The sequence below is a fragment of the Apodemus sylvaticus genome, chromosome 2 (assembly GCF_947179515.1).
Source record: "Apodemus sylvaticus chromosome 2, mApoSyl1.1, whole genome shotgun sequence".
NCBI lineage: Eukaryota > Metazoa > Chordata > Mammalia > Rodentia > Muridae > Apodemus > Apodemus sylvaticus.
This window is the reverse complement of record NC_067473.1, coordinates 57,335,289-57,359,425: the sequence shown is the minus strand read 5'-3', so window position 1 is coordinate 57,359,425 and position 24,137 is coordinate 57,335,289. Positions and strand designations below refer to the sequence as shown.

Genomic DNA, 24,137 nt, shown 5'->3' with positions numbered 1-24,137 from the left:
TCCTTCCTCACAGAAAGCTATTTAGAATTTCCTAAGGCAAGGAGCTGGCTTTCTGCTTCTACTGATGTAATTTCCACTCGTGAATCTGGAAGCAGCTGAGGCAATAGCAGAGGAAGAGGTCAAAAATCCTATGAAAGACACAATGTTTTTAGGGCAACCATAATGAGAGCTGCAGGAAAGTTATTGATCTGTGCCCTTTGCTTTGGTTCCAGTATATATTATAGTAATGTTATTTCCCTATGAAAGTTCAGTCTATTCATCTGGGCATTTGCAACAACAGAGCAAATAGCAAAGCAGAATTTTCGAGTATTCATTAGCAAAGAGTCAAAAGGTCTTTGCAGAAATCCAGGCACCAAGCAAAGAAAGCAGAAAAGTAAAGTTCAGTTCCGACTTTACCCGCTGGCGTCTCAGAGCCCATGAGTGACGAAACACACGAAGACTGAAGGAGGCATCAATGACAAATATCTGTGTGTATGCAGATGCATGTGTGTTATGTTCTTAGTAAAGCATTATAACCTCATCAGGAGCAGGCAACCCCGTAAATTACCAGGAGCTACAATACTCAGATCTCTACAAGACCCAGGCTCTTCTACCATCTGCTTTGATGCATTCCATGACGGTAGGCAGGTAGATAGTAGTTGTAGATTTTTATTTGGTTTTTTGTTTTTCCTTTACCAATTATAGCACTTTTAAAATAACTTCATGAGAGAATTACTTTCGAAGGGATTTTAAGTCAGTATCAGTGTTATCTAGATATACAAAAAGAATTTAGAAAATATGAATAGAATATATCAGATTTTCCAAAACATTAAAATAAGTCTGATTAAAATCTAGGCGGAGTTAGTACTCTTTTTCCTTAATTCTGCTTAATGTCTGTTTTTAAAATGTATGCATGTTAAGTAAAAACAGTAGCATCTCCATAGTAGCACATAAAGAAAAGGATCACCCTTTGTGCATTACCATCTCCCACGCACATCCATTCGAACAAAGGAGAAAATTACTTTCTTTCACATGTGATTTGTTTTTCTTGGAGGCAGTGTCGCCCAGTGTAAGTTAGGCTGGCCATGAACTCTAGATCTTCCTGACTCAACTTCTGAGCACTGAGACTGTCATTACACACCAGCATATCTGCTGCCTTCTACTCTCCAGTGAAATTCAACTTCTCACTGTGTTTTTCTCCCAGGCTGTTCCACCCTCACATGCCTGGTGTGGGTTTGAGGGGAAAGGGCAGAAATAAAGGAGGAGAGAGTAAAAGGAATCACTTTATAATCAATCTGATTTTTTTTTTTACTAAGTCCTAATTTCAAACACTATCATACAATACTGAACTACTGTCCCTAATTCTGATCTGACAAACATGTTCTCCCAGTGTATAGTAGCCATGGCTTAGGATCATAATAGATTTGACATGTTCTCTGATGAACTAAAAATTTTGAAATTTAAATCCAGTCACTGTTTTAAGGAAATGCAGAAATTTCTGATATTTTTCTATTTACAAATATCACCACATGATGATGAGGAAAACACAGGGCAGTAGAAAGAGCACAGACTTTAGAATCAAAGTAGTCCCGTACTCAAACTGAAGACTAGTCAGCCGGCAAGCATACGCTTGGGCTAATCACTACCCGAGTCTCAGCTCCCTAGCTGGAAGATGTGGACATGCAGAATTAGCTCACTGAGCAGTAGTAAAAGCTAAATGAAACAATATATCCATAAATTATCTCAAAAACAGCTTGGTAACTGATACAAGTTCAGCAATTGCTTCATTCTTTCTTGCCATTGGTTTATTAACATACATATTAATAAATAGTCTCCATCACAAACAGGTTGATATCTCTCATTCCCTGTCAGTGAATATGGACAATAAACCTAAACCTCAACAAATCGAAAACAAGACAGACAATGCCTGGCCTGACTATGTATAGAATAGAGTAACCTCAGCTAAAGAAGATGATCCTAACTGAAAATAAGCTATTTACTCTCCACCCTAGAAGTATACAATACGGGCTGGAGAGATGGCTCAGCGGTTAAGAGTGCTTAATGCTCTTCCAGAGGTTCTGAGCTCAAATCCCAGAAACCACATGGTGGCTCACAACCATCCATGATGAGATCTGACTCCCTTTTCTGGGGTGTCTGAAGACAGCTACAGTGTACTTACAAATATTAAATAAATATTTAAAAAAAAAAGTATACAATACAATACAAGCCCAGACTATACCCATACCTACCTTGGCTGGTTGTCCACAGTGAGGCTCTCTCCTCTCTGATAGGCACTGTCTGCTACCTGGGTGGTTGACCTCTTCACAATCTGCTTTAGCTCCTGCTCCAAACGCTCTTTAATGGCTTTAACTGTCTCAGGGATCTTCTTCAGTCTGGCCAGCCCCTGAATAAGAATTCCCATGAAAAGAGTGCTGTTCTCCTCTGGATCACACTCTAGGTCCTCCTTGATGTCTTGCAGGTTCATCTCCCTCACTGCAAAAGAAAACAACACCTAAATATCAGATCCAGTTTCCACATTAATTCAACAGTACAGAAGACAATAACTGCTTTGATTGTTCTGTTAAGGAATGGGAGAAGTTTTATGCTAAATTAAATTACAAAGTAATATGCAACAGCCCACAATTCAAACCAATTGGTAATGGTTTGGTAAGAAATGAAATGTACAAGCAATTCTATAGGAAGATGTAAATATCTAGTTTTACACTGATTATTCAGACACAGTCTGTTGATAAATTAAGTTCATAGGACACACTATCTCTAAAATACAATACATGGCATTTCAGGAGAACTTTAAAGACTCAATCCTAAGCTTCAACTTCCTACTCATTAGTTAGAAGTGATAAACAGTGAGAATAAAAGATGTTATAAATACATGTAGGGGCAAAAGTACATGATTACAACAAACAAAAAACAATGAAAAGAAATATATGTAAGATGACATATATGAGAAGAGTTTGAGGGAAAAATGGTCGTGATGAGGTATTAAATAACTACAAAAGCCATCATACTTGTCTTTAAACATAGGTATGACCCACAACATTTAATCGCAGCTACTGAGGGACTTGGACATAGAAATGGAATTTAAAAGTAAGCCTGGGTTAGATAGCAAATTCCAGACAGTCTAGCATACATAATGAGACCTTGCTTATAAAAGTGAGTAAGACAGAAAGAGAGTATGTGAGGGTGGGGGTAGATATTATCTTTCACAGACATCTGTAATAATCAATGAAAACCTTCTTGTAAATTATATATGCCAAATATCCCTAAAGACCTTAATATTACAACCTTTACCCAAACCATCTGGTATTAAAAAAGAGGAAACAGCCATCCTCAAACTACTAGCATTTCTCACCCCTGTGAGTAGTTGAGGAAAAGAATTAGCTGATGATCTTAAGATACTTGTCCCTACTAAAAACTATATTATAAAAGTCATGTAGGGCAGGAAAGAAGGCTTAGCAATCATGAGGACTGGAGTCTATGTTCTACCATCCATGTAACAACCTTGATATCCCTGCAAATGCCATAAGCCCTAGATATCAAAGCACAATAAAGACACATAAGAAAACCACAAACTACACCAGTATTTATTAACAACGGTACTTCTCAACTACATATCTATATAGTCATAAAGTTTCTTTATTCACAGCATTCACTATTATAATGGCAACATTATCCACAGTTACCCCAGCTAGAATCACCCCAGTTGCGCACCAACACATGAACATATAGTGATCTATATAAACAATAGTGGCATATTACTCCATTTTAAACAAAGGAAGTCTAACAAACTGCAATATGAATAAATCCTGGAATACATCATGCTAAGTGAAATAAGACTGTCACAGAAGACAAACACTTTATGGTTCCACTAATAATGAAGTACTTAGAGTGGTCAAATTCCTAGAAACAGTAGAAAGTAGACTGTCACAGGCAAGGAAAAGGAAGAAAAGCATAGTTATTTTTTAAGAGATACTGAGTTTGAGTTTTACAAGGTGAAGAGTCATACAGAATGATAAAGGTACTGTCTGTACACACTATAAATATAGCTAATACTACCAATCTATATATTTTAAATGACTAAAAAGTCATCTTAAGGATGCTTATATTTTAACATAAAATATGCACTTAAATATGAACCAAAGGTATTTTAATAGCAAGTAAGATATTATTACTTATACAAGATCACTCTTACGAATAAATCCTCAATATACTTTATCCATAATGTCCTATTAGACTCACTAGGTTCCCAGAAAGTCAGAGAAACCATATGCATAAGACATTCCTTACTCAGTAACCATACTATTTAATACTAATGAAACTAGAAGTAGAACCCAAAGGTTTAGCCTTGAAAGATGAAAATCTGAAGACAAGTTTTTAAAGCATCACCAATACTACCTAACGTAATGTTATAAAAACATACATTTCAGTTACTGGTTTTGTTTTATACATGAAGAAGTAGAATACCTCAGGCCACAGAAATATTCTCTCCAGCAAATAAAATCCTGCAGCAAAACTGTGACAGTGCTCAGCAGCAGGGAGCCATCTCAATTCAGCATAGAACAGGAGGGAGTGAAGCTGAACTACAAGAAGATCTTCAGGCCATTAGAAAAGTAATGGAACTTTACCTGCTCAAAATGCTCTTTGCAAAAAATGCACCTATGAGCCTCAAACAAGATACCTATAAAGTGGCCCCTAGACAACACAGCTACTGCCCAGGGTGGCTGATGGTGACACAAATACAGTTTAAGACAATCTGGCCTGCAATGACATGGCATACAGCTACTTATATGCACACTAATTGTAGAGCTATCTCATTAAAGAAAAGCATATAAGCAATATTTGAACATGAAATGCCATGGCCACAAACAAAACATCTGCTTAAAGACTTAGCTTTCTGTTGTCTCCTGAAATCTCCTAGAACATAAACACTTAACAGTACAATATTAATTGTATAAATATTAATTGATTTATAGTACCTGTTTCACTTATATCAGCTGAAAATTAAAAGCCAATGTAAAAATGTAATATAATCAACCATGACTAATCTAATATTCACAAACATCTACAAGATCAGATAGTATTACTGGAGGAAAATGTTCAAAAATACTTTAACTGAAATTCACTAAGGCTTCACCCAACAATCAGGACAGACGAGCATCTTTCCAGACTCCTGAAGCCCACATTACTCCCAAGCACCTGATTCACTACAGTGGACTCCTAATTTGTAGGTATTAGACGTTTAAAACTAAACATATTTTACTTTGAGCTCCAATTCTCCTACCTTTGAGTTTTATTTAGTTAAAGATTCTGACAACTGAAGATGAATCAAATGTAGCTCTAAGACTCTTACTACCATATAGGTTACTGCTACATACTAAAGAATGGGGATGACTCCTGCCATATTATTTCTTCTATAAGCCTACTATCTCCGAGTATTTACTATTATGCACACGCTTTGTTTACACAGACCTAAGTGGCTATGGCTAGCAATAACCGAGGAAGGTTCCGCTTGACTGGATTGGTGAAAGAACTAAGGAGAAGATATCAAAAAGTTTTCAAGCTCTAGAATTCCATATTTACTTTAACTATGCATTTCTGGTTACACAGTTTACAGCCACTTATGTGTATACCATATTACAAACAGCACATTTAAAAAAAAAAAAAAGGCCTAGACACACCTGAAATAATCACAAGTTAGAGACAACCCAGAGGCATACAGAAAGACACTACGACAGAGAAATTGAACAAAAGATAGCAAGTAAACAAGGTAAAAAAAAAAAAAAATCTATTCATGATGCTAAATACTTTTTGTTTAATGACTCTGCACATGAAGACAGAAAACAATCTAGACCATAAGTTCATGGCTGTTTTCTTTCTTCAATACTATTAAGATAAAATCAGCAATTTGTATCATAACATATCATAAAATTGCAAAAGATAAGGCCCTTTAATTCTCTGTCGAACATGCCTTATCATATCACTTAGAACATGCTGTTTGTACATATTAAGGCATAGTACAATGGCAGTGTTTACTATAGAAACTCCTGAGAGCTGTCATTTGTCATTACAATATACAATATAGAGTAAATTGTATAATGTTACCATACAGCAAAAGATTTCAATCTATATAATTTGAATTACATGTTATATTTAAACAATACTAGTTCTATATAAGAACTGCCTGCCAGTACTGAGCAAAATTTAATATTAAAAGAAGACTTTGTAACAACAATTAATAAAAATGAGGGGCAAGAATTTAAAACAGAGAAAGGAGGGTTGGGAGGGGTAAGAGACAGAGGAAATGATTTAATTATATTATGATCTCAAAAAATAAGAGAAGAAAAACTAAGAAGCCTCTGAAAAAGTTGCCAAGCCTAATTAGACCACTAAACTATCAAACAAATTACCTGTCTACAAAGCTACACCACAGATGGGAACCTGGCAATACTGACATATTTTTGAAAACTATTTAAAAAAATGCCACTAAAAAGTAATTTTGTGTGCTTCAAAAATCACACTATAATTCATAGTCCTAAGATATCCAACTTGCTTATTACATAATTATACATAAAGGATAACTCCATAAATTGAAAGGAAATAGTCTGCCTCAAAATAGAGCAACATTACTGAAGACAAGAAATGCAAACAATGAAAAGGGCCAGGGTGTGGAGCCAGTGGCCTCATCATAGAAAGGCCAACAGAGGAAAGCTGAGCCTGGCTCATCTTTGTTAAGTGATGTGCTAAAGTTTATCCTTAATGGCCTAGGATAACCATCCACCATGGGTGCCACAAGCCCAACACAAATCATGCTCCTACTTTTAAATTCTCCTCCTCCAATCTTATCTCTGTGGAAGTTCTTGGTCAAATATATATCTTAGACACCACTCCATTCACCAGTGAAAAATTACTTCATACACATTTTGTTCTAATTAATGTACCCACCGGTGCAGAGGAGAAGAGTAACTGACTCACTGGTGGCCTCTGGAGTACAGAATCTTGATTAGGGTCTTTCAAATGTTAACTAACTACCCCTGGAGTGTAGAATCCTGATTAAGGTACTTCAAAAACGTTAGCTGAGAACCCCTAAGGTGCAGATTAAATTACCTTAAAGAAACCTACAGACAATAAAATATGCCACTCCAGAAAAGATGCTGCCTAAAAAGAGACTATGTAAGGTAGACAGGACACAGATCTCAACGCACAGAAGAGGACCCCACCCTGCTGACCGGAATGCATTGAGGATACAGTCCTTTCAAAAGAACTCACATTGGTCAAGAGGAAAAGATGCTGTGTTTAAAGCAATGGCAGGAAATATTTTAAATATTTTTTTATTATGTGCACTGGTATTTTGGCTGCATCTCTGAGAGTGTTAGATTCCCCGGAACTGGAGTTACAGGCAATTGTGAGCTGCTATGTGGGTGGTGGGAAGTGAATCCAGGTCCACTAGAAGAACAGCCAATGTTCTTAACGACTGAGCCATCTCTGCAAGTATTTTTAAAACAAAAGAAAACAAAAAATTATTAACTTGAATCCTTTTCTCATGGACAGAGGTTGATTCCCATTAGCTCATTTAGAGGAGGGACCTGTGAAGGTCCAGGAGTAACCATCAAGGGGGTGCTGGCATAAAACTAACTGGCATACAGGATAAAGATACAAACAGGTGAATAGACTGATAGCTCACAGTGACAACCACTGAGATGTACTGGGTCCCAATCCACTGTCAGGATTCTATATGTTCAGTTATTTGGGTAGAAAGCAAGACACAGCAAAAGCGTGATAGATCAAAGTCTTATGATTTTAGGTCTGAACAGCTCTACACTTTCAGGCTAATGATATCGATCAAGTCACTTAATCTAGAATGACCTCTATTCCTTTACCCATAAGGTGAAAATTTTATTATCAATCTCACAGAGTTGTGTTTAAATTAAATATTAAATTAAACAGTATATAAAAACTCAAAAATATTCAAAAAATGTACATTGAAGACTTCCAGCTTTGTGAACTGCGAAATCACCAATGCGATAGACAGCTTGAAAATTGCTCCAAATTCAAAACAACCAAAAATAAAAATAATAACTATATGTACTCCTAGAAATTGGTGTTTCATATTCCACCCTGTCTTTACATTGTCAAGTGAGAACATGCATGTGTGAGTGATGTTGGGAAACACACCCACAGTGAGCATGTGGAAGTCAGGGGCCAACACTGCAGAGTCCATCATCTTCGACTACCTTCCAACTACTGAAACAATTAAAAAAAAACATCAACATATCTGGACTTTGTTATACTCACAGAAGAGGGAGCCAATTAACTGAAAAGCCTTTAAAGTACTCTATACCACAAGAGAGAGGAGGGGAGGGAGGGAGGAGAGAGGGAGGGGAGAGAGAAAGAGAGAGCGCGAATGAACAAATTTATACTGATGTACATAAGACACATAGAAACCCCAACGAACATAAATATACATAAATAAAAAAAGACACAAGAAAATAAGAAGGCAACATCTTCAATGCAAATGATATATTCAAATAAAAATTTGAAGATATGAAAAGCTACCTTTTGTCAGAAATTAAAAATCTAAATATAGACATGAAAAAAATATAGAAAGATATGAAAAGTGATGAAAGTCAGGGGGAAAGTGAAAGGAAAAGACTATTATTGCAGATATTTAAAAAGCAAAGTTTAAAATATCCAGGAAAATATTAAAGACATTTCATAAAAAAATGCAGGAAAAAATAAGAGATTAAAAAGATAAAAGAGAAAGTAGATTAAAAGAAAAGAAGGCAAAAAAAAGAACTAATATTAGTGTGAGAAAGACAGAAACAAACACTAAAACAAACTTATAAAATATTACAGACCAAGATTTTACCAGAAACTTTCTTCAATATTTTTTTTTAACTTACGAAAGAGGCTATAGGGTATCTGGGAAAATCTAAACAAAATAACCAACTCTAAAACATATCTAGGTGAAACTAGTAAATACCTCAAATTAAAAAGAAACTCTAGCAGATTCCATCAGCACGGTCCTGTGGCCCCAGGCACTCAGAAGGCTAAAGCAGGGGTGACTGAAGCCCAGCTGCTCAAAGCAGCATTTTACCTAACAGAGCATGGCATGTTACCTTAGGAAGGCTGCTGAAAACAGGCCTCCCTCACCTGTAATGGGAAGCCAGCCTGGACTACTCTGCTAAAGGAAGACTCTACACACCTCCTAAACTACAGACACATGTCCATAACTGATACTACACACAAAAAGTTCCTCTAAATAGATCAGAGCGTTAAGCATAAGATCGAAATGATACAACTCTTAGGTGCAGACAGGACAAATGCCTCAGAAATGTTTTCAACAAGCATTCCCTACATGACACTAAACGCACAGGCGAAAAAGGGAAGATGGGTAGGACTTGATCAAAATATGAGCAAACACAAGAAAGTACTGGAAATTCATGTCTCTGAAGAAGAGTTAATAACTAAAATAAGAAACATTATTTTCTAATAAGAGAACAAATAACCCAATTACAAAGTAGGCAAAGGACATGAATAAACATTTTTCAAAGATGACAAACAAACAGGCAATAAGCACATAAAAAGATGTTCAACATCACTAATCATTAGGGAAATGCAAATTAAAATCTACAATCAGATATAACCTCAGACCAATTAAGATGTCTTCTATCAGAAAGGAAAACAGAAAATGACAAGTGTGAAGAAACAGAGCCCATATGCACTGTTGATAAAAAGAAACGTGTAACTATAGTGAAAACCGTGGCTCTTCTCAAAAGACAAAAACATAGAATCATCATATGATCCAGCATTTCTACTTCGGGATACACATTCCAAAGACCTAACAGGACAGTAAAGAAACTGTTTGCAGCACAACACTGTTGTCATGCCATGACCTAGAAGCAACCCAAGTGTCCATCAACACGAGTGGACAAACACATCTAGCATCTAAGCAATGCAAGTGCCCAGCCTTGAGAAGGAAGGACACTGACACATTACAGTTTGGCTTGACCTTGGCAGATTATGCTGAGCAAAACTCGCTAGTCACAAAGTACAAGCACTGTGCTTCCGATGATAGGTGGTGTACGGAGCAGTGAGTTCCCAGGAACAGCGACCTCAATGCTAGCTGCCAAGAGTGACGGGGAGGAGGGAAAGAGCAGCTGATGCATAGGTACAGACATTCAGTTTTGAAAGATGACAGCTGCACGTCACTATACATACGCACAACACGACTGAACTACAAACTGTGGTGACGGTGAATTCATGGGATTTTAAGCAGAAGAGAAGAGATGGAAAGCTTTACAACAAAAACACCCTACACAGATTTAACTCCTGATTTGGCTTCCCTTTTAAGTTTGCTGGATCAAAGCGCTGCCAAAGAGTACGACAGCAGATACTCAGATTGTCTCCTGCTACAGTAAATTCCAAAAGACACCCTGAAGTGAAAACACCAAAGTATAGAGAGTATTCTACTTTTTGTAGAAGAAAGGCCATGAGAAAAGATATGCTTCTCTAATTGTTTGTTTAAAAAAAAAGATAAAGGAGAAATGAAATTGGATTAACAAGAGAGGCATCCGCGATAGTGCTGCTGGAGAAGAGACACCCACCCGAGTGCTTTCATACAACTGGGATGCTCTGTGTATAGTTCATGTGACTGAAACGAACAAAAGTACATGAGAGAAATCATGAGCTAAAGGAAATGAAGTGAAATAAAAAGTAACTTCAGGTGTTTGCAAACAACGCATGTGAGAGTTTGAATGAGGACAGTTCACATGGGGCAGAAGTCCACACTTGGCCAGGTGGCTGGTGGCACTGTTAAGTGGTTGTATATGTGACCTTGCTGGAGGAAGTGTGTCACTGGAGGCCTGCTTGGGAGTATCAAGACAATTTGAGTTTGCTGTCTCCATGTCCTGCTTGGGGTTCAGGATATAAGTTCTTGATGCTCCATTCACAATGACTGCCTGCTGCCACACTTCCTCACTGTGATGGTGAGAGACTCTTGTACCTCTGGAACTGAAGTCAAAACCCTTCCTTCTCCAAGTTCCCTTTGTCTTAGTGGTCATCACACCAATAGAAAAGTAATTCATACATACCCTAAGCCACAGAGCATGCAATACAAGAGATTCCTAATGACATACTGCTAGACCTACTTACCAGTTCAACCAATAGCAGAGAAGCTTCACACAGTCAATGAAAATTAACAGAGAACCACAACTAAGAGTGTGCAGAGGATAAGAGACTTTGAAGCACTCAAATCTAAATGAATGTCTTCATCAACCCCTGCAGCCCCGCCAAGGCTCAGGGATCTATGCAGAAGAGGAGGTGAAAAGATTCTGAGAGCTTGAAGAGATGGATAACTCCAAATAAACAGTGTACTCCAGATAGAACAGAACTGATGCATATAGGAACTCACAGACACTGGCAGAATGCACAAGACCTACACAAGTTCAAACCAGACAGGACCCCAGCAATGAAAGGCAAGTGGACACAGGATACCTACTCCTAACCAAAATGCAATTTATACTCGAGCAAAAGGAAAAGTTTTTTCCAATGAAGTGTCACGGGGTATTATCAATAACACTCCAGGATAAGCCCCAGAAAATAAACTTCATGATCTATCTATCTTCTTTTCTTTTCTTTTTTCTTTTCTTTTCTTTCTTTCTTTTTTCTTTCTTTCTTTCTTTGTGGACTCCATGTTTTGCTTTGCTGGGGGGCATTTTTCTTATTGTCAGGGGGTTATCTTATAGATCTTATGATTGTTTTGATTTTCACCTTCATTTTTGTCAGTTAAATTTGGATTTTGGCTTTGTTTGGAAACAAGAGGAGAAAAAAAGAATGAACATAAAATGGAGCAGATGGGACAGTGAGAGGATATGAGATTAGTTGAGAGTGGGATGAACACGATCCAAATATATACTATGAAAAACACTTTACAAATAAATAAATAAATAAATGTTTAAAAAGTAATACATACGCTAAGCCATATAACATATAATAAAACCCCTTACATTAAACCTCATAAATTTATTTTTGCTGTCATGAGTTGATTTTCAAGGAATTCTGAAATTAACTTATGCATATATTATTTAAAAAAATTAAAACGTAAAATAAGTACCTCACCATTGTAAATAAAAGAAAAGGAAAAGTCAGAATTGCAGTAGGTTTAATTCAATAGTAACTGAACTCATATTTCAATATAAATGTATATACCCATAGAGAGAAATAAATGAATACAGATCTATATATGTGTATGTATATACATATTTACATATGTGCACATGTATGTGTATGCATGTAAATATAAACACACACACACACACACATATATATATATATATATCCATTATAGATAGATATGCTTTCGACTTTGTCATCTGAGAGGGATTACAGCAATGACACACTAACAAAAAAATATACAACTAGAGCACAGGTCTCAATTTCAAAATTATTATTTCTAAGAAAAGGAACCACAGTTCCTTAGAGAGACTGCTAATTGGCAGATGAGGACAGGGTAAATAGGAGGTAAATTCCAAATGACTTGCATTTCTGAAATGTAACGAAGAATTAAACCCATAATGGTGGAATTTACTGAAAGGTTGAGTGAGAAATGAATGAATGAATGAATGAGTGAATGAATTAATGAATGAATAAATAAATAAATGTAAAAGGATGATACTTTATCACTACAGATTTCTATTTATTCATTAACTATGAATAGAAAAAAGAAAATATGGAATTGCAAATTATATTTTATAAGTTCAGACAAGGATTAGCTTGGAATATAAATGGTACATATGAAACAATAAGGAAAATTGACAACGGTAAAGTTTGGTAAAGTTAAAATATCTCTGTAGTGTATATAGGAGTTACTATATGATTAAGCTTAAAGACTAAAAGATAAAATGTAATCTAAATCCAATATGAAAACAAGTCACTAAAGAGGGGTTTGAGGAGATGACTTATAGGTACAGTTGAGCCAGTATGAGTTTGGATCCCTATCATCCAAATAAAAAGCTAGAAGTACCCTCCCAGGTGCTTTAATAACAGCAATGGAATAGGGAAAGGGTGGAACAGATTGGACATTGCCTGGAACATCCTGTGCTGTGAAAAACCTAGCTGAGATAGATAGAAAGACGGATGGATGGATGGATGGATGGATGGATGGATGGCTTGGCCGAGAAAGTGGCATTATTTGGAAGTGTGGCCTTGTTGGAGTAGGTGTATCACTGTGGGCATGAACTTTAAGACCCTTGTCCTAGCTGCCTGGAAACCAGTGTTCAACTGGATGAAGTCAGATGAAGATGTAGAACCCTCAGCTCCTCCTGCACCATGCCTGCTTAGACACTGCCATGTTCCCGCCTTGATGATAACAGACTGAACCTCTAAACCTATTAGCCAGCCCCAGTTAAATGTTCTCCTTTATAAGAGTTGCCTTGGTCATGGTGTCTCTTCACAGCAATGGAGACCCTAACTAAGATACCCACCCCTAAGGAAATGGAGGTTTCATCATCTTCAACCAAGGCCAAGTAAGGAAAGAGAGCGCACCTCTGCTTAATCACCAACAGTGTAAACACAGGCTGATATGTTAAACAGCCACAAAGGCTCACATGTTTGAACACCTCATGTTCAGCTGTTGGCACTATCTAGGTAGGTTGTGAATTGGGGGATGAGGCTCAGGGGACACGGGTGGGAATGTGAGTCACATCTGGCAGGACTCTGAAGACTGTAGTCAAGAGTGACTTGCAACCATGCTCTCTACATCCTTATCAACCGAGATGTGAAAAAGCCACATTGCAAGCTCCTATGGTCACAAACCGGGCCTTTGCCATCTGCCATGTCTTATCACATTAGACTGTACCATCTGAAACTGTCACTGGATGGATGGATGGACGGATGGATGCACAAACAGTCAGGCAGAATGAGGAGCTCCACTTTTCATGAGAAACCTTGTCTCAAGGGCATAAAGTACAGACCAATGGAGGAGGACACTCTAAATCCTGGTCTCTGCCCACACGTACAAGTATGCACACATGTGCAAATATACATATACAAAGCCACACATATAAACTTAATAACAAAGAGGAAAAAAAGCTTACTAGTGACTTCATATTGGAAACATGTCCATTACAACCAAGACTTTTTCCATAACTCAAAATTATACTGCATATTTCCTGCCAAGTAAAATTAATAAACAAAAGATTAAAAAAGAGAAGTAGGGCAAATACGATTTCAATTTTAATAAACAGAGATAGACTATTTTTAGTTATAAAAACTGTTTGTTTACATTCAAAATTAAGGAAAAAATCTACAAATTTATTCTTCAAATAACTATTAGGACCTTTGAAATAATTCAGCAAATTGTAAGAAACAAGATGAATGTGAAAAGAATTTTTAACTTTTTATTGATTCTTTGTGAGTTTAATAGCATGCATCCCAATCCCACTTATCTCTCTGTTTCTTCCTATCTGTCATCGGCCCTTGCAATGCCCCCCAAAAAGAAAACAGAAAACACAAATAATGAATGAATGAGTGAATGAATGAATGAAGCATAGAAAACATCTTGTCCTGGAAGGTGCAGTTTTGGACAGATGCTCCAGTAGTTCACAGATGAGGTAGATGTTGGGGTGGGCCATCTCAAAGCCCTGGATCTAGGCCAGGGTAGTAGCTGAGTTTATCAGCCCGCCAGCTCTCCCACACCGCTACCACCAGGGCAAGATCTCCAGCTGCCCCAGCTAGCTCACTCACTGCTTCAGGTGCTCATCCAATGCTCAGCTCTCAAGTCCTTGGGCTGCTCACCCATATCCAGGCAACTAGACCCAGCTCTATGATGCTCTGCAGTGTTAAGGCAGGCTCAGTCGCTGAGTGCTGCAGTCTGATAAGAGCTAGACCAGCTCCCCAGTTCTCACAACCTTAGCGCCTGCTCTGGAATGCCCCAAGTGGAACATGAAATTTTTCAATCCTCCCAAGAGTATAATAAAACAGAAAATATAACAGAAAAAAAAATCATTCAAAGCAATCAATAAAAACAAATAGAGAACTCCAGGAGCACCTAATAAAAGATGAGCAAGACACCTAAGATCTATAAAATTAAATGAACTTATCTCAAGTTTATGGATGGGAAGACACATTTTCCCTAATTCTATAAATTAAATTAATTACTGGCCAAAATCCTAAAAGACTGTTAATATAAACTTACATCCTGGTTCTAAAATGTAGGAAGAGGACAGGACCATGAAAAGCTGTGCTGATTTTGAAGCCGAGCAAGAAGTCAATAATTCCATTTCCAGCTATTAAAATAAACAAAACTACAACCATGAAAAGAGTGTGGCATTAGTCCAGAGGGCTAACGGGATAATAGAACAAAGGACTGGCTGATTCAAAATCCTTGTGGCTCTTACACTGTATGCAATTTTTATATCACCTAAAACGATAATAAGGCAACTTAAAACATTTTTCAGGATAATATATCAAAGGATATATTATCACCAAATGCTAGAACAATTGGTTACTCATAAGAAAACAACAAAAGGTAGTTCCCAAGGAAATAAATTTGAAAGCATTCCAAATAGCTTATTAGAGTCAAGATTAAAGGGCAAGTCTGCAAAATATTAAGAAAACATTTGAAATCCTGACACTCAGAGTAGGAACAAATTTTTTAAGGCAAGAATACAAATTCTAGAAAATAATAAATAAATAATTAGCAAATTTAGCAACTTTAAAATAAAATCATTAATTGTTATCCTAAGAACATAAGGGTAAGTTGCAGCTACTGGGTGTGTGCAAACAATCCACTCTCAGAAAGAGATGAGTGTAGACTCCTCTCTTTGCACAGTAAATTAAGCAAACACTGGCAGTGGGCAAAAAAGATTGAGGTGCCTCAAATACAGAAAGATGCTCTCAATCCCATTAAAAAACATACCTACCTACCAGTACCTGCCAGGCATAACAGAAAAAAATCAACATGTAAAAATTAAAATCTAACAAAAAGAAGCAATGTGACAGTTGAGAAATCAAACCTCATCACTGTGCAGAGCCATCTATCCATCTTGGTAAAATCACTTTTCAGAGAGACTGGAGCATGGCATGGTAACACATGCCTATAATCCCATGTAGACACATAATGATTAACACAAGTTCAAAACCAGCCTGATTAACTAACAGGCCAAGACTTCACAGGGAGACAAATAGAAAGAAAAGGGAGAGAAGGAGATGGGGGAGGGGGGAGGAAGAGAAATTCAAAGAATTTTTAACAAATTTTTCATTTTACAAAAATGACAGTTATTTGAGGAATACATCTTTTTAAGCTGAACATATAAATAAGTATATGTATATATACAATTTTCTATATTAGTTTAAAACAATGTATAATTTTTAAATGTAAATTTTTTAATTATTCACATATGTATAGGTAAATACACATACTCAAAGAGTAGGGTTTCCTTTGGGCATCATGTACATATGGAAAATAAAACCATATATGAAATACATAACACCACTGGGTACAGAGAAGTAGCTACATACGACTGGACGTCATGGCCCTAGGATTCTGACTACACCAATGACTAAAGGAGCCAGGATCTCTGGTACACTAAAGCTAAGAGATCAGTGACTAAGAAGTTCTACTCTATAGGATTACTTATTATTACTGTTATTGGTATTATATTAGTGTGTGTATATATGTGTGTGTGTGTGTGTGTATACTTGTGTGAAAGGTGTGTAATCATGTGTGCTCTGGTTTAATGTGTGAAAGGATCGAAAACAACTTTTGGAGCTGGTTTTCTCCTTCTACCTTTACTTGTGTCCCAGGGAATAAATTCAGGTTGCCAAGCAAGCATCTTTACCCACTTAGATATCCTGCCAGTCCCTATTATAAGATTAACAGTGAAAAACATATTCTTTACTTTTCTATAATAAATGGATAAACTATGATCTGTTAAATACAGAAATAAAAAAATAGTACCCAAAATAATCAGAGCTATAGTTTTACATGATTTAAAAATATAAATATTATATTGAGTAGAAAAATCCAAGATAAAGAATGATGTATCATTCTATACAACTTCTTCAGCCTAAAAAAGAATTATACAGCTTACACCTATATAAGCAATATAAATATATAAACCATATATTGCTTCACATACATACAACATATATATACATAAACACAGTAAACGTACGAAAACATGTAAAAAAAATAAAAAACAATTTCAAAGCAAAAATCACATCTATGGTGAAAGAGAAAGGTAAACAATTGAGGTAAAGATTTGTCATTCATCAACAGTACTTTCCTATCTAACCAGTTTCAAACCCAGAGAGGACAGCTGCTTTCCCAACTCTAGAATAAACTACAGAAAAGAACCCTGGGCATACAGGAAACTCTATTCACACCAGCAAGAAGACTCTTGACTGCTGCCATTTTAATTTTATTTATTTTATTCTGGTATCTGTGTTACTTGGGTTGTCATTATGAGCATTATGCCTGTCTTAGTGTTTTACTGCTGTGAACAGACACCATGACCAAGGCTACTCTTTTGGGGGGGAATGGGGGTTGGTTTTTTTGAGACAGGGTTTGCCTGTATAGCCCTGACTGTCCTGGAACTAACTCTGTAGACCAGGCTGGCCTTGAACTCAGAAATCCACCTGCTTCTGCCTCCCAAGTGCTAGGATTAAAGGCATGCACCACCACTGCCCAGCCCAAGACAACTCTTATAAGGACATTTAATTGAGGCTAGCTTACAGGTTTAGAGGTTAAGTCTATTATCAAGATGGGAGCATGGCAGCTTCCAGGCAGGTGTGGTGAAGGAGGAGCACAGTTCAAACTCTTCATCTGAAGGCAGCTAGAAGAAGATTGGCTTCTAGACAACTAGCATGAGGGTCTTAAAGCCCAAGCCTACAGTGACACACTTCCTCCCACAAGGCCTCACCTACTTAACAAAGCCACACCTTCTAATAGTGCCACTCCCTGGACCAAGCATATTCAAACCACCACATGCCTTTCTGCATAGCAATTCTGTGGCATGCTTCCTCAGCCTATGGCCCTTGCATTCCCGTCCCAATTGTTTACCTTTCCCTATTCTTCCTCTTTCCATTTCTTAATCATTAATGCCTTTAGTTTTAATAATCTTTGAATTGTAGTATACCTTACTAGCATCCTAGTGCATTACCATTCTAACCTTATTGGAAATATAGAAGTACTTGATAGCCTTTTCCTATATTTTGATATCTGGTGTATTGTCAAGTCATTAATTTTACTGTTACCTGATCATCTCAAAGAGAAGAATGACCAGTAGGACATTTATTTTACAAAGCAAATGAGAAAAAGGAAAAAACTAAAAAAACACATCCATTCTAACACAGAATTACCAACATACACACACAGTAAGCCAATGCCTACAAACATCATACAGGCCCAGATTGAAAGTAATGATAATAATCAATATATCTAGCATGTGGAAGGCCAAAGCAAGTGGGTAGAGATTTTTGTGTGTGTGTGTTGAACAAAGTACTCAAACCAGTCATAAAATATAAAAGTCACTAAATATTATTAAAGAAAATAATCAAGAAAAGGGACCATTAGGCCTCATGAGATTATTCAGCAGGTAAAGGCACTTGGCACAAAGCCTGCTGACCCAAACTATGTCAGAATCCACTTCATGAAAGAAGAGAACCAACTCTGACATCCACACATGTGCCGTGGTATTCATATGCTCACACTCAGGCAACATACATACATATATACATAGAGGCAATATACATACATGCATGCATACATACATACATACATACATAGAGGCAATATACATACATGTACACATACATACACATACATATTTATAATTGTTTTAAATAATGCATACATTATTTAAAAGAAGAAAAAACAATTATAAATATGTATTCACCAAATGTTGATAAACTTTATTTCACAAAAGAAATACCACTCATATAAGGGAACAGCTATGCCCTGATATACTAATAGCAGGGGCTTCAATACCAAAGTATCATATTTGGGTAGAACATACAAGGACATTTCAGCCCTAAAAAGCATTATAGATCAAATGCACACAACAGATATCTACAGTTTATTCCATCCAACAGCTATGAAAAAATGGAAAACAGATTCTAGTCAGCAGTCTATAGAAATTTCTTCAAAATAGAACAGTCAGATCCACAAAACATTATTAATAAAAACAGAATAAATTCTTGTATATAATTAGATCATAGTAGGAAAACCTAGAAGCCAATAACAAGAGAAACCATTTAAACACATAGAGAGTAATTAATACATTCTTGAATAATCAAGAGTCATTGAAGAAATCAGAGAGAAAAATTTAAATTCCGAGAATCAACTGAAAATAGAATCACAACTTATCAAATGCTTTGCAAAAATAGTTATATAGGATGGTTTATAGCTATGTAATCTTACATTAAAAAATAGGAGGGTCATCAAAGCAAAGACCCAAAACACACCTTAAGGTTTTAGAAACAGGAGAATAAACCAAGCCTGAAATAGGTAGACAGAAAAAATAAAGAATAGGGCAAAAATTAATGGAGACTAAAGTATAATCATTGAGAAGCAATGAGACACAGTTAATTATGGGGGAAAAAAAGAGGAAAAGATCTCAAAGAAATATAGTTAGAAGAAAACCAGGGGACATTACCACAGATACCCATAAAATCCTAAAAAATGATAATAGAATTCTTTCAAATACTAAATTTAAAACAAAAGGAAAGTCTCAAAATAAGTCTTAATATATATAACTTATAAAAATTAAGAAAAAAAAGAAGAAAATTAACAGCAAGCTGATAATTAACAATGAAATTCAAGTAGCAAGAGTTTCCCAAGAAAAAATCTGAATTCACTGTTCAAGGATGTTAAAGAATACCATGAATGCCCTTTAAACTATTCCATTACAAAAACAGGGAAAAAAAATAGTCCTAAATTCATTCTACAACATCAGAATTATGCTGACAATACCAGATAAAGATAAAATAAAAACAAAACAAATACAAGTTGATTTCTCAGATAACACAGATACAAAATTTATCAATAAAATTTTTGCAAATCAAAAATCAAGAATACATTAAGAAGTATACATTATGACCAAGTTTGTTTTGTGAAAAGATGGTTTTAACATGTACAAACCAGTAAGTATAAAACAGCACATAAAGGAGTCTAAGGACACAAGTCACTGAATTATCTCAAAACATGCAAAAAAAAAAACCATTTGACAAAGTTCAACATTCCTCCATGAGAAAAGCCCTAAAGAAACTAGGAATAATAGAGCAAGAAATGACTTATATTATACTGAATGAGAAGAAAATAAAACCACATCCTTTAAAATCAAGCACAAGACATGGATGTCCACACGTTCCTGCATATTTAAATCAATGCTTGATTTCTTAGGCTAAAGAAAGAAAAATGAAGGAACACAGATGGGAAAACAAGAAGCAAATGCACTCCTGTTTATAAACCTCACTATCCTACACTTAAAGAACCCTAATACTCCACAAGAATAGCTTTGTGTCTGATACTTCACAGGATAAAGTCATCCGACAAAATTCAGTACCTCTTATATACACCTAAAAACAAAATCACAGAAAGGTTACAATATTCAATACAAGTAGAAAGGAAATGTGAATAAATGTACCCAAGGAGGTAAAAGATTTCTACAATAAAGAAAACTTTAAGAAACTGATGAATGGGGAAGTGGGAAGGGATGGGTGGGGGGAAAGGGGGAGAGAAGGGGGCTTATGGGACTTTCAGGGAGTGGGGGGCTAGAAAAGGGGAAATCATTTGAAATATAAATAAAAAATATATCGAATTAAAAAAAAAGAAAAAAAAAAAGAAACTGATGAATGTTCTTGAAATGGAAAGACAACTGAAGTTCATGGATTAGTAAAATTTATAATGTAAAAATGATGGTAGTAACAAAAGAAAGCTACAGATTCAATACAATCTCAATCAAATTTCAATTATATTTTTCACAGAAGTTGCAAAGAAAAAATCTTAAAACTCATACTGAAGCACAAAAGAACTCCAAATAGCCAAGAGGAAAAAAAAAAAAAAAAAACTAAGGGGAGGGGAGATCACAACACCAGACTTCAATTTACACTACAGAGCAAGAGTAACAAAAACAGCATAACAGTGGCCCACACCTGACACTAGCCTAAAGTACTCATCAAAAAATAGCAAAAATGTGGTCCATATGTAGGATGGAGTTGTACTCAGCCCTAAAGGAGACCAAGATAATGCTCTCTGAAGGGGAAAGGATAGAACAAGAGGTTATCATATTACATAAGGAAAAAAGGCCAAACTCAGAAAGACAATGCTACATGTTTTCTCTTCTATGTGCATTTTAAAAAATACCTTTAAAACATGAAGGTGGAAGGGGAGGGAAAGTCTGCAAGGAGGAGGGAAACAGTGGGAAGGAGCAAAGAAGGGGAAAGAAGGTAGTGGGGAGTTGGCCATGTTCAAACATATGTCATGAGTTTTATGAAAAGGTTAACATGAAACCCATCATTTTGAATAATGAATATTCTATAATTTACAAAACAGGAAGCAGGTGGAGAAGGAAGTAATTAACCTAGTGGAATATATAGGTTAATGGGTATATTGATCTCTGAGATATGAATCATGTAATCTCCTAATTATAATATTTGTAGTAAATGTACTTAATTAAATAAAACATGGTCAGTAATTTACTATTCTATCTGGCATCCCTTATATTTTCCTACAGTTGTACTGATGACTAATCATAGACGTCAACACAGGCATTTAATAAGAGTAATACAAAAGGAACTGAGGATAATCCTAAACAAAATCAGCCAGACCAAGAGAGACAATGAAAAACTCCATTAAAGTCCCTAACCTAAGTGTCAGGTCCCAAAGAAATTGGGAATAAATAGGTAACAATGACTCTCAGACTTCTATTTTCATGTTACCATTTTTTGTAACTGGAACAGGTGTCACAGGTGTGGGGAGACTGCCTTGTTTCAACGGTTTGGCTCCACTGGTTTCTAAGTTTTAGGCACAAAGATGACAGGTGCTTTCTGGTTGTTTAAAATTGTATTTCTCTATTTAAAAAAAAAAAAAAGTGCATGCTGGCCTCTAGGCTCACTAAGTACCAGGGATCCTCCCAGCTCTCCTCTGCCCCCTACCCTCCAACCTAAGTCTCTCTAGCCCTGGGGCTTCCCTTCCCTTCCCCAGCTTAGCTTCCTACCAGGTGGCTCTTGGTTCTTCCCTTGGCTCCCTTCTTGGTCCTCTTGCCTCTCTTCTCTCCTCTCCTCTGCTCTCCTCTCTTCTCCTCTCTTCTCTCCTCTCCTCTTCCCCTCTTGTTCTCCCCCTACCTCTCTCCCTATGGTCTGGCTCAATCTGGGGGTCATATTCACCCCCCCCCATCTCCAGTACAGACCTGCTCTTCCACACCCAGGAGCGCTCATTTCCTCATTTCATTCACTAAGGACAGAAGTAATTTGAAAAGTGTCCTGCTATTTTGGGAAACCTCACTGTTTTATACATGTGAGTTCTATGAGGAAGTATTTCATGGCCTCTTATACTGGAATATACAATCCAACACTCCATGCTGAAAGAATTCCTTAAATGTCAAATCTCCAATTATTAAAGTAAATATGAAGTCTCAGATAAGATTATATGAGGTAAAATAGCATCAAAGAAAACAGTAACAATGAGGAACAAAAACATTTGTGGTCTATTTTAGGTTTTATTGATTGACCAAAAAGGAAAGAAGTAAAAAGTCCAGCTTTGCTACTGTCATGTCACACTAGCCCAGTGGGACATGAATAAAATGAATCAAGAAGCCACAATGAAATGCCTGTGTACCCTGGAGTGCTTCCCCAGTCAAAATTTTCCAAAGGCACTGTGCCAAATGGAAGGATATACTGGGAGTCCAAAAGCTTAGACCAACATTTTTACTATAATTGCTGGCTTTTCTCCCAATCTTTCTACCTAATTCTTTAGATGAACTATTACATCTAAATACACTTTAGTTTCCCCAACTGTTACAAAATACTGTAATGACAAGACAGAGGATGGCAATATGCATCCCTTACATAAAGTGGAACCAGCATGAGGCCGACTGTGACACCTTGGATGAACCTGGACCAAACACTTGATCTCTGAACAATCACTTTCTATATTTGTAAAAAGATTTTTTAAATAATAGCTAATTGATATTTTTATGTATTAGCAGCATGAGATTTTTCATTAAGAAAGGGGCATGCTCGTTTACAGCCGTATGGGAAGAACAACGATGTTGGCCATCCAGACGCCCCAGGACCCCCAGGGACTAAACCAAGTGGTACACATGGTTCCAGCCAAAAATGTGGCAGAGGAATGCCTTGTTGGGCATCAGTGGACGGAGTGGTCCTTGGTCAGATGAAGGCTCTATAGAGGCTTCAAATCGAGTAGGGGGGGGGGGAGGTAGAAGTGGGTCAGGTGGAGTGGCATATACATGGAAGCAGGGGATGGGAGGGGAGGTTGGGAGTCTTTGGGGAGTGAGGAAAGGAAAGGTTTTACCATTGGAAATGTAAATGAAGATGATATTCAATAAATAAAATTTTTAAAAAAAGAAAGAAAGGGGCATGCTCATCTTTTACCTTTATTCTACTAGCTTTTTTACTGATTAACAGGAGCTCATTATATATTCTAGTTGCTTAAACTCTATCATATAAATAAACAATCCTAGGTATAGACCCTTCTTTCTTTCAGTTCTCTATTATCTACTCTGTTCTTTATTATGACATTTATAATCTGATTAATATACAGTACAAAAGCAATGCAAATTTCAATTATTTGGCCTCTGACATTACTTGCTTCTGTCAACCTGTGCCTCAATTTGTCAATTAGGTAAGTACTTTACTAAGCTAGATAACACATACACACAAGTAATTATATAACATTAAACTTGAGTACAATGTATATAAAGATGACAATCATAATGGTAATAACAACAGCAACTGCCCTAAAATGACCTCACAGCACTGTTGCATCCATTGAAAACAAAATGCAATTTACAAACGGTCACTTACAAACTGATAGAAAACTTCTTAGAGAAAAGTCACAATTGCACCTCTAAATAAGGCATCTGCAAAATGACTCATCCACAAGCAATCAGAATTCT

General features: G+C 36.5%; 1 protein-coding gene across 3 annotated transcripts in view; it reads right to left on the bottom strand.

Moving 5' to 3' along the window:
- The window catches only part of Exoc4 (exocyst complex component 4), a 772,455-nt gene that overhangs the window by 687,817 nt on the left and 60,501 nt on the right, over nt 1-24,137 (bottom strand). For all 3 annotated transcript variants that reach the window (XM_052173404.1, XM_052173402.1, XM_052173403.1), the window contains exon 6: nt 2,229-2,472. In XM_052173404.1, coding sequence (XP_052029364.1) covers nt 2,229-2,472 — 244 coding nt within the window. The remainder of the gene's footprint in view (nt 1-2,228; nt 2,473-24,137) is intronic.